This window comes from Chrysemys picta, chromosome 1 (assembly GCF_011386835.1).
Source record: "Chrysemys picta bellii isolate R12L10 chromosome 1, ASM1138683v2, whole genome shotgun sequence".
NCBI lineage: Eukaryota > Metazoa > Chordata > Testudines > Emydidae > Chrysemys > Chrysemys picta.
Window position 1 is genome coordinate 84,621,052 of NC_088791.1, and position 12,038 is coordinate 84,633,089.

The window sequence follows — 12,038 nt, forward strand, 5'->3', positions numbered from 1 at the left end:
GCATGCATGAGTCATGGGCCTGATTCAAAGGACATTGACTTCGACGAGCTTTGGATCAGGCTCTATAAAAATACTGAGGTCTGACGCCTAGCTAATTTGTTGGCTAATTAACAGATAAAGCAAATATTTTAGAAGTAACAATTTGAGGATTTACTCTAAATAGTAAGCACATTCCATACTAAACACATTTCACACTCTAGTAAGTGTTCAGTGCTTTTGCACAAAAGAGTAGCATTCATTAAAGGGGGTTTGGAAAGAGTAGTAGGATTAGACCTAGTTATTCTGCTAAATAAATTACCAAATAGCTTGTTAAAAATTAAGTTCTATTTAAATATTCTACGATGTCATATGCTGAAAAAAGCCTGAATATAACTGCTTCAAAAAGATGAAAAAAGAATGCAAAACCCATTACTTATATCACAAGAGTGCCCAAAAACTCCAATCAGAGTTGGGGCTCTGTTGTGTTAGGTGCTTTACAAACACCAAGGCAGATAAGTTAAAAGCTTGAAGAGCTTACAATTGATTACCAGTTTCTTGATCCCATTTATTCAGAGAGTCATAACCTTAGTGGTGTAACTCATCCAAGTTTCTAGTCCTCTTGGAACAATTTTTCTACAGTTGGCTTTCCCTGGACTCTGGTGTAATTAACCTTCAAAATCAGCAGAGAAATGTAAAAGAAAGGTCTTAAAGCAGATTGTTATTCTTACTCATTGTTCTGTGTGTTTCATATGGTACAAGTATAATATATCTAAAAAGCTTAAGTATAAAGATTATTTAAAAATCTACAAATGGAGAGGACTGCTTTCTAGAATCTGAAAGGGCCCTAACCTCTGAAGGTTATAAACCTCAAATTACCAGTCAAACTTTTATAAAGCCACTCTGAAGAGCAAGGGGCAAGAGCTACATGCTAATACTGCTTCCTCCACTCATGTTCTTATCTACTTTTGATCCCGTCCAAAAATGCTTCACTTGGAAATGAAATACATAGTCTTAAAATTAACTTGGATTATTTTTTTCTGTCTGGGGTTGCTGAAACCACAACATCCTTGCTGTTGCACTGAACTGAGCATTGAAAGCTTTGGAGAGGGGTATAGTTGAGGTTTACAATGGCACCAACATTTTATTTTCCATCTGGCTGTGTTTTTCTGACTCAGAGAGCAAATAACCAACGGTAAGTATGTGATATTCCTACCCTGCTCCTAACACAGTACACAGACACCCAAACTGAGCAGGTCCAAACTTACCCCCTCTCCCTTGTTTTTCCTTTATTGTTAGCTTAAGTAACAGCAAACTTCAGCCAAAGCTTGCTCCTGATCTTGGCAATTTCTAAAGTTGCTCCCTGTAGAACCCCTATGTTCCTGCCCCTATTTTCCCTAGCTCCTCTGCCTTAGACCTGGTGTAGACTAGAAAATTAGGTCACCATAACTATGTTGCTCTGGGGTGTGAAAAATCCGTATCCCTAAGCAGCATAGATAAGCCGACCTAAACCGCCATGTAAATAGAGCCAGGTCGATGGAAGACTTGTTCCATTGATCTAGCTTCCACTTCTTGGGGAGGCTGATTACCTATGCTAATGAGAGAATCCCTCCCATTGGTGTAAGCAGCATCTACACTGAAGCGCTACAGCAGCACAACTATGTTGCTGTAGCATTTTATAAGTGTAGACAAATCCTTAGTAAAGCACACAAAGTCCTTTTATTCTTCTGGGTTGGTGATAACTAAATTCTCCTAATCTGGTTGCCAGTGAGTCTGCAGAAAGTGCTTGGCATTTTTATGCAGGGCCTTAGCACCTCGCCCGTCAACATATGTCAATTCAGCTGGTGGATTTGAGGAAGAAGAAATTTTTTAATATTTTCATTATATTTATTAATATTTAATGGTGCATCGTTAACCTAGCTTATAAAAACTTCAGAACCCAACCTCAACCACCAAGCAACTCAACTGATGAAAAAGAACTAGATGGCTTTCAGATTTTACTATATGAATTTTAGAGTATTTGCTTCAACCTGTGCTAGCAAAAAATTGGAATCTTCTATCATATGAAATGAGATTTTACCAACTGTTGTTTTCAACTATCTATGACTGAGCTAAATGAGTCTGCAAGGAAGCAGATTGTTCAACAGTACCTATTATCTGTTTTGGTATGCTGTTGTATCAGCATACATACAGTAGTACCCCAGAGGCTGGAAATATTACATAAAACTCTGCAGGTCACTATTTACTGTGAACTTAGGATCCATCAATATGACCCTACAATTGATTTAATTGGCAAAATCTCTCCAAGCAAAGGCACATTGTATAAAATCTATTCATAATTTGGCACAAAGAACTTATGCTCACCTATCAAACACAATCTGCAAACATGCCCTTTGCTCGACCCAGTCTATTAATTTTTATTTACCTGCAGCTAATACAGACTCTGGCTTTTGGAGTTATAACCCCAAGCATTTGGAATAATCTGCCTGTAATATTGAAATAGGCAAATGCAGAGCCTGGTGTTATGAAACTTTTAATTTCTTATCTTCTGAAGCCTTACCAGTACAAAAAATCTAAGCTTGTACAAAAAATCTAAGCTTGTGATAGCTGAATATTTCTTTCGACTATTTTAGACTAAGTGTCTTGCATTATATTGCTTGTATGATGCTGAATTATGTTGTTCCAAGACTCTGTCACCTTAAAAAAGCCAGTTGTTTATTCCAGGTGTTTATCCCTATAGCAGAAATATTTCAAAAATATTTTATACATATTTTTAAGACTAAGAACAACCAGAAAAGACATACAGTTGCCAACTTGTTATTGTCATGGAGATCTGAGGTGAACACTACATAAAACACTGTAATTTAGGCACTATCTTTTACAGGAAGTTCTGCATTGACACCACTGTATGAAATAATATAACATGACATATAGAAAAGTGGTAAATTGCTCTTGCAGCTACAGCAAAGGTTTTAAACCACTTACAAATTTTCTTAGTCATTTAATTCTGAAGATTAAGTGTCCAAGCTATTGAGAACTACAATATAAAAGTAACTAAGCAGGAGTTTGGGGAATACCTCTCATTGCTCACCAATCCATTTGGTGTTTATTAAATAGTAATGTCCAGAAAAAAATCCTATCCAGTTCCCAGTATTCAGAAACATGGGGCCTTCGGAGTTTGTGGGAATGTGGAAATTGAATCCTCCATAGGGTTCTGCCGGGGATGCAGATGACTTCCTGTATCTCAAGGATTAAAATGGCACTATAATGATGTTTACTGTGGCTCTTATAGCAGCACCACAAAAACAGTTTAAAAAACAATTTGTGGGAGATAGGGAAGATAGGAATTTTTTCAGCTATCTGATTATACTCCGAAAACAAGAGATCTCTTCCATGCAGGGACAAAACAGAACCATAGTTCAGTGGGGTTTTTTTTTTTAATTAGGGAGTCTAACAAATTTCAAAGACACCTTTAGGTTGAATTCAGCACATGTAGAAAGTGGGTTTCTAGTTTCAAGGGATTTTTCACCTTGCAGTCAGAACATATTTTCTTATTGGTATAGCAAAAGCAAACCTCAAGTACATGGAAAATACTCATTCCAAGTAGAAAATCTGTCTAAACATCTAAGTAATAAATACTGTTTACAAACCACAATTCTCAAGTTGACACTATTTTTTCTAACAGTACATGCTCAAACACAAAAGAGACCTTATTATTCTCCCTTTCCATTTGCAGTCCACATGGCCAAATTACTATTTTTTCCCTTTAAAATCCAGCAGTAACCCCTAGAAACACTGCAATATATGATGTGCATCTGTGGGGAGCTTCTTGCCCCAATTATCTGAGAATTACTTCAATCATCAGTTTGACTTAGCCATCTCAAACAAAAGGCACTTTCAATAACCCCAATACCAAACTCCCACAAAGCATGCTTCAGATTACAAGTTTAAATCAAGAAAATATTTGTATTTATTTAAGAGAGATATTACTTAATACAAATTCAAAATTCAGATTTTATAAATACATACACACTAACTATACAGAATGAAAGTACAGAACTAAAAGGGATACAATTTCTCAGAATATACTCTCCAGAAGTAGAAGTTATTCCAGCATTTATTAAGAGGTTCCTTATTGTTTGCAGATAATGTCAGGTTACAACTGTGATGGTGCCCCCCATAAGGCTTTATGGAATATGCTTATGATTGTATATGTGACATAACTGAAATATGTTTTAAGCTACATATGCCATGTAATATATCTATGTAAAGGTTATGATCTACTCCTATTTGTATGCATGTATCATTTTTGTATTCGAAGTTATGAATACTGGCTGTGTATTGGCTTGATTTTAACTAGCCTAGTAGAGCATTTGGTCAGCTTCTTAAGAAAAGTGCAAATTAACTGCCCAGTAAAAAACCACTTAAGCCAACAATGAACTTGAAGATGCCAATCCACATCTGAGCCTTCCCAGGAATGTGGCTTGACTGATAAAAACTGAGTCATGCATGGACATGTGGCTTGCCCATGTGACTCCAAAACTCCATCTTGGAGCTGAACTTTACATAGGAGAGAGGAGGGGGTCTCCACCCACAAAAGAAAATCTATTTAAACCCCCGGGAGACCCCTCCATTTGGTCTTCAGCTGGCTAAAGGGATAGCCTCTCGACCCCCAAGGATACCTGAAAGAAACTGGAACAAAGGACAGTAACTACAGGGGGTGTGAGTGATTGCTGGACCCAGACTAGAAGGAGACTAGTCTGTAAAAGGAAGCTTGCTGGAACTGGTGAGGTTTTTATCTGTACTCAGTTTTATTACTGTATTAGGCTTAGATTGGCGTGTTTTATTTTATTTTACATGGTAATTCACTTTATTCTGTCTGTTACTACTTGAAACCACTTAAATCCTACTTTCTGTTCTTAATAAAATCATTTTTTACCTACTAATTAACCCAGAGTATGCATTAATACCTCGGGGAGGCAAACAGCTGTGCATATCTCTCTATCAGTGTTACAGAGGGCGAACAATTTATGAGTTTACCCTGTATAAAGCTTATACAGGATAAAACAGATCTATTTGGGGTTTAGACCCTATCGGGAGTTGGGCATCTGAGTGTTAAAGACAGGAACACTTCTGTAAGCTGCTTTCAGTTAAGTCTGTAGCTTTGGGACACGTGATTCAGACCCTGGGTCTGAGTTGGAGCAGACTGGCGTGTCTGGTTCAGCAAGACAGGGTGCTGGAGTCCCAAGCTGGCAAGGAAAGCAGGGGCAGAAGTAATCTTGGCACATCAGTTGGCAGCTCCAAGGGGTTTCTGTGATCCAACCCATCACACTGTAAAACTAGCAGGACTTTTTTTTCTTAAATAGAATGTTAATAAAGTCATGTTACAAGATCAGGGCTTGCAAGTGGTTGCATATGTTAGAGAGCTCAATTACTAAAATCTAACTAAAAATAGTTCCTTTTCAGTCTATAATGACATTGATTAAGCCAAAGGCCCTGAGGAGTACTAGATTCCACTATCATGGAATTTAAGTTTTGGAGCAGCTATCTCAGAAATCCTCCTCCCACTGCAGTAATCTAGTTTTTCCTGGTGATTCACCCACTATCTCATTTTCTGTCTTTCCATCCAGTTGGGGCATACTCATTACCTTCTGCACATGTTCCTTTTGCTCCTTCAAAAGTGGGAGCTCTATTGTTTTCAATGCATATGCTTCAACTAGTTAGTAAGTATTACCTTATTTTTGATATATCAGTGCCTAGAATGTCATACAGTACTATAGATGTGGTCTTACCAGCGCTGTATTCAGAGGGGCTGCCACCAATATGGTCAGTGACATTGTGTATTTGCATATACAGTCCCAAACTGGCTTTTATTTACTTCGATGTTACCTAGCAAGCACATATCTACAATTCTCTATGCCCTCCTTCCACCTCTATTGAGAATTTGGTTTAATTAACTTGCACTAGTAAACTAACCTATCTTCATTTCAGAAGGAGCGAGGAGAGCTCCTCCTATGCCTAACCATTTTTATTCCTCCTCTCATTTCCCCCGCCCCCCCACTTCCCCTTTCATTTCCCCTAGAGGTCTTCATGTTCCCTCTCAATTTTTCCCTTTTGACCCAACCATCTCCAGGGTTCCACGTTGTGACAATCTTCCCTTTGATAACTAGCCATACAGCTCATTCAAGTTAGCAATCTTGCTCCAGTCATGTACTTCTGGGGTCCTACTGGTTTTTGGCACTACATGAACAGTAATCAGACCCTGGATGACCTAGGATTCAAGGGACCAGTGCCCTTCTTGCACACAACACCTGCCCAACACTAACAGAGTGAAACTGACAAGGATCCAGGCACACTATTCTGAAGCAAGGCTTCTTTCACTCACTATGGAAAAGCCAAATGACAATGATGCTGCCAGTTTCTGCCACACCCTGGCATTTCTTAAAGCTCTTTCCACAAATATTGTCCAGGAATCTAAATACAATGAAATGTACAATGAAATCTACCAGTTAGATTATGATTAAAGATAAGGCTGACCTTAATTTGCCTGAGGTCTGGAAATATCACAAATTAAGCCATAAAAACAAAGTGATTGATAATATGCTTAATACACTGATCTAAAAGATTTGAAATTGTTTGAATTAGGGGCTATGTAGTATAAATGCAAGAGAGTTACTCCAGGTCCAGGCTTATTTCTGATTATTATTTTACATTGTTTCAAGTGCATGGTCCTGAGTATTCTTTTTTTTTTTTTTAATGCAAACTTTTTGCTGTTCTTTAACCCTTCAGAGAATGGAGCCATTTGATTGTTTTGTTTTCCTAATTCTACTCCTGATACAAACTCAGTCAAAAATCAGGTTTAGAATTATTTTTTAATTCTGTACTCCATTTCAGGTATCTTTATTCAGACTATTACAACACAATGTCACCTGCCATATATTATTGCTATATGATAATCATTTGTTGCTGAAATTTCTTTCCTGGCCAATGACACAAAAATGAAAATTTAGTTATTGAAAGGAACAACCAAAAGTATACCTATTTACAGTCCAATTAACTTAGTATGCAAATGGCAAAAATTTGAAAAAGTCAAACACAAAAAATGATTAAAACTTGAAAACTAATGCAAACATTTTTAAAGTGTATAACAATCTGCTCTTTAATGAGAGAAAGAGGATTTTGTAGCCAACATTTTATCCCAGAAGTTCCAAAGATGGCTTTTAGTTTATTTTTAAAGACAGCTACACAGTGCATGCTTACAAACACATCAACAAATCTCTTAATACTAATATTTTAGTAACAATTCATGAGGAATGTCATTCCATAACAGAAAATTTCCTATGCTAAACAAAAACAAGCAATTTTTTAATGGAAGTGGCTTGACATATTGAACTATTTTATCTGCTTTCAATAATAGTGCGACCGTAGGCCAGGATCCTGCAAATACTTATGCATGTTTAACTTTACTACCCCGAATGCTCCAGTTACTACTCACAGTTGTAAAATTAAGTACATGCAGAAGTGTTTGCAGCGGCAGGATCTTGATGGCTAATTACTACTCTAAGAGGGAACTAATAATGGATGTTTATATGCATCTTTCACACAACAACAGTCAGCTCAGACTTCTAACTTCTAAAAAGAATCCCCACAACAGCCTTTGAAGTTATAAGAAGTTTGTTTTCATTTCAAATTACACCTCTACCCCGATATAGCGCTGTCCTCGGGAGCCAAAAAATCTTACCGCGTTATAGGTGAAACTGCGTTATATCGAACTTGCTTTGATCCGCCAGAGTGCGCAGCCCCACACCCCCAGAGCGCTGCTTTACTGCATTATATCCAAATTTGTGTTATATAGGGTTGCGTTATATCGGGGTAGAGGTGTATTTTAAGTATAAGAGGGAATACCTAGCTGCTATTTTTGAGTCCTTCTGTATGCAAGGAGAACCTACATAGGGGTATATGAACATTTCAAAGTCTTGTTTCATTTTAAGATAACTTTTTTATACACAGATTTATTGTGGTCTTAATATGGTTGCCACATGTAAAATAAAATGTCAGTATAAGGCTAAAAACATAAAACTAAAATATAACAAATATCAACACAACATACTCTAGAACAGGGGTTCTCAAACTGGGGGTTGGGACCCCTCAGAGGGTCATGAGGTTATTACATGGGGGGGGTCGCGAGTTGTCAGCCTCCACCCTAAACCCCACTTTGCCTCCAGCATTTATAATGGTGTTAAATATATAAAAAAGTGTTTTTAATTTATAAGGGGGGGGGGTCGCACTCAGAGGCTTGCTATGTGTGTGTCACTAGTACAAAATTTGAGAACCACTGCTCTAGAATATAGGCTATCTTGAATAATGATGTTTATCGGGGCTAAATACTCTGTAACTCATGCCTTGTGCTTTACAACATATTCAAGATGGTTTTATTATAGTCTAACATATCCCTTCTGTGCTATTGCTTACTTTTTTTTTTAAACTGTTCTGTATGGTTTCTCCTTCCCACACACTGCCTACCATACACAGTGTTCTTTCTTCCCTTCTGTTTCAATTTGTTTCTTCTTCCCAACAAGACATGTTGGCTCTACTCACATTTGGAAGTGCTTGTAAAGTGAAATTAACATGAGAATTCTGCTCCTGAAAGCATGCTTCAGTGAGCAGGAGTCCTGTTTTAATCTATTCTACAAATGCCTTCATACAGAAGCAGAGCACACAGGTTCAGCAGGCAAATGAAGCTCATACACAGAGATGTATTTTCATATGAGTTCTCAGGCATGAAGCCATTGATTTTCATTAGTACAAAGTTACAACATTCAAAACATTACATAAAGGTAAGACAAGCATCTGCCAAACAAACCTGAAAGTATTCCTTTAAAGTTCATGTATACAATATGGAGTATTTCACAAGCATACAAAGCTCTGAGAAAACATAGTCATTAACAGAGACAGCTGCAGGTGAGATACTGTGGGATAACTGCCCACGATTTCCCAGAATGCACTCCCTTAAAAGGTTAGGCAAAGTGCTAAGTTGGACACAAAAATAATTGTGCTAGAAAAAAGTTGCTGTGTAGAGACAGATAAAAACTCAACCAGTTAAATCTGAATTTTCCAAAGTGTTGGGTATGAACTGCTTTGGGGAGGGGGCAGAATAGTGGCTCACAATGCAAGGTTAAATGGAGGGTGGGGGACAGAAAGTTTCTCTTTCCTAAAGAGGAGCCCTTTGTAATGTGCACAGGCCTAAAAGTCTGTATAGCCTCTGCTGCTATTAAGATTTCACAATTTTGTAAGTTTCCACAGTTACTGTTCAGAAACTTGGAGTTGCCACGAAACCAACAAAAATCATACCAATTACTCTGCTGCTGCTTGAGAAAACTGAGTGTCAGCAGAGGCAGATAGTGGAGCTAATCACTGGAGAGAAGTACTTGAACCACAGAGGTTGGGATAGCAGAGTAAAGCAGAAGAATCTCTTCTGGTCACTACTGCAAGCAGCTAGGAGCAGACGAAAGGCTACAGTGGTGAAGACCTCACAGTGGCCAAGATGCTTGTAGGATCAGAGAATTATTCTTCTCCCTACCTGGGGGTGTGCTCATGCATTTCAATCACATTAACCCTACCTGGCTAGCTCCTGAATGCACTGTTCGGAGATATACAGATAACTAGGAGCTCTGCTGGCACAATGGAGTAGTCCCACAGAGGATTAGATATGGTACTCAGCAGTTTTAATTGCACCACTCGAGTTCTGGTATCTGTGACATCCCTTTTTCACATAACGATCACTCTATATCTGAACTCTCAAGCTTCATCCTGCACACCTTCACTAGAAGAGCCCAAGAGCTTAAATTCATAACTTTGCTGGACACTAAAAATCACGGTCTTAATAAAGATACTGGATTGACAACTTATTACAACAATCTGTAACTCACTAACCCCCTTTTTTTGTCCTACGACTAAAGCTGTGAGTCCGTCACGGAGGTCACGGATTCCGGGACTTTCCAGGACTTCTGCAGCAGCCAGTGCGGCTGACCAGGGGCCACCTGAGCAGCTCGGGCAGCCCCTGGGCCAGCCGCACCAGCCGCTACTGGGGCAGTCTCGGTTCCCAGCCAATGTGAGCTGCGGGGCCGGCGCTCAGGTCAGAGGCAGCACACGGAGCCCCCTGGCCACAACTCCACCTAGGAGCTGAAGGACATGTCCCCATTTCTGGGGAGCTGCGGGGAGCCTGCCAGCCCCACTAAACCTCCCCACTCCCCCCAGCACCAGCAGGGGTCCCGGGCCACATGCTGCCATGCCCCCGCCTCCAAGCACTCTCGGTGCCCCTGGGCCACTCTCTCCCCCCCCACCCTCCCAGAGCACCCTCAGCAACCCCAGGCCGCCCCCTCACCCCCAGAGCATCCAAGATTTAGTCAGGGGTATATAGTACAAGTCATGGACAGTCATGTACAGTGAATTATTGTTTACTGCCCGTGACCTGTCCATGACTTTTACTAAAAATACCCGTGACTGTAGCCTTACCTATGACTCCAGGGGTGTTAATGGGCCACTTCACCTTGAATGTGTTTACCACTGATGTTAACAATCTGCTCCACCTTGTATTTAGCTGTGACACTCTGAGTACCTTTCCCAGACCTGAGGAAGAGCTCTGTGGAGCTCAAAAGCTTGTCTCTCTCACCAACAGAAGCTGGTCCAGTAAAAGGTATTACTTAATTCACCTTGCACCTCTAATCTTCTAGGACCAACATGGCTACAACACCACACTGCAAATCATTGAATAATTATTCTGAGAAGCCAGAGTGACTTAAAGCAGTTTGAAAAATTGCTGGAGACCAAAAATAATTATATTTAAATGGTTTAAAATTAGATATATACTGAAAATTGTCTCTGTACCACTTGCTATTTGGGACATTCAGCACATTAAAAAAATTATTATGTAATTTTTGATAAAATATTTCAGTTCACCTGTTATATTAGGCAAGTTATACAATGTGCAAACTGAAAAGGGTAAAAAGTCCTAATGTTGGCCAAAATGGAAAGGAAAGAAAATCTATCAAGCTTCTAAAATATTATAAACAATACTCTAGTGTTTGACAGAATCCTTTTAATTAAAAAGAAGAGGGAAGGGAACATACTCACCGTTATCTTTGCTGCTGTTTTCTTCAATTGTCATTTGTTCTGCCAGCTCGGACAGTGACTCATCAATGGTCTGGCTTCCACGCAAGGTTAGGGAAAGTCTCCTCTTAAACTTTTTCATTCTATCAATGATCAATCTGGCTTAAGGAAGCCTGTACAAAAAAAAAGGAGGGAGTGGAATTCCATTATTATATTATATAAAAAACATAGGATATTAGTAGAATTGAGTTACTGCGCACACTGCTACAATCCAAAAAACAAATAAAAAGTTGCAAAATAAATAAATGAAATATATAAAATGCGGGAAATATTGCAGATGGTTTACTTGTATACACATGATCTTTTGGCTTTATGAAGTCTTTTTTACTGGAATTTAAAAGACAGAAAATCACATTTTAGGTTTTGAAATCAAGGCAAATACTCATTTTAGCACTTATCCATTCCTACTACGTAGCCTATATAAAAAAAATTGTATCAAGGAATTTGTACACCATTTTAAGAACATAAGAAAGGCCGTACCGGGTCAGACCAAAGGTCCATCTAGCTCAGTATCCTGTCTACCGACAGTGGCCAATGCCAGGTGCCCCAGAGGGAGTGAACCTAACAGGCAATGATCAAGTGATCTCTCTCCTGCCATCCATCTCCATCCTCTGACAGACAGAGGCTAGGGACACCATTCCTTACCCGTCCTGGCTAATAGCCATTAATGGACTTAACCACCATGAATTTATCCAGTTCTCTTTTAAACTCTGTTATAGTCCTAGCCTTCACAACCTTCTCAGGTAAGGAGTTCCACAAGTTGACTGTGCGCTGCGTGAAGAAGAACTTCCTTTTATTTGTTTTAAACCTGCTGCCTATTAATTTCATTTGATGACCCCTAGTCCTTGTATTATGGGAATAAGTAAATAACTTTGCCTTATCCACTTTCTCCA

General features: G+C 39.0%; 1 protein-coding gene across 5 annotated transcripts in view; it reads right to left on the bottom strand.

The window, feature by feature from the left end:
* Positions 1 to 12,038, bottom strand: part of CDK17 (cyclin dependent kinase 17) — a 167,247-nt gene that overhangs the window by 71,444 nt on the left and 83,765 nt on the right. For all 5 annotated transcript variants that reach the window (XM_065560760.1, XM_065560754.1, XM_042859797.2 and 2 more), the window contains one exon: positions 11,110 to 11,258. In XM_065560760.1, coding sequence (XP_065416832.1) covers positions 11,110 to 11,227 — 118 coding nt within the window. In that variant the 5' untranslated portion in view covers positions 11,228 to 11,258. The remainder of the gene's footprint in view (positions 1 to 11,109; positions 11,259 to 12,038) is intronic.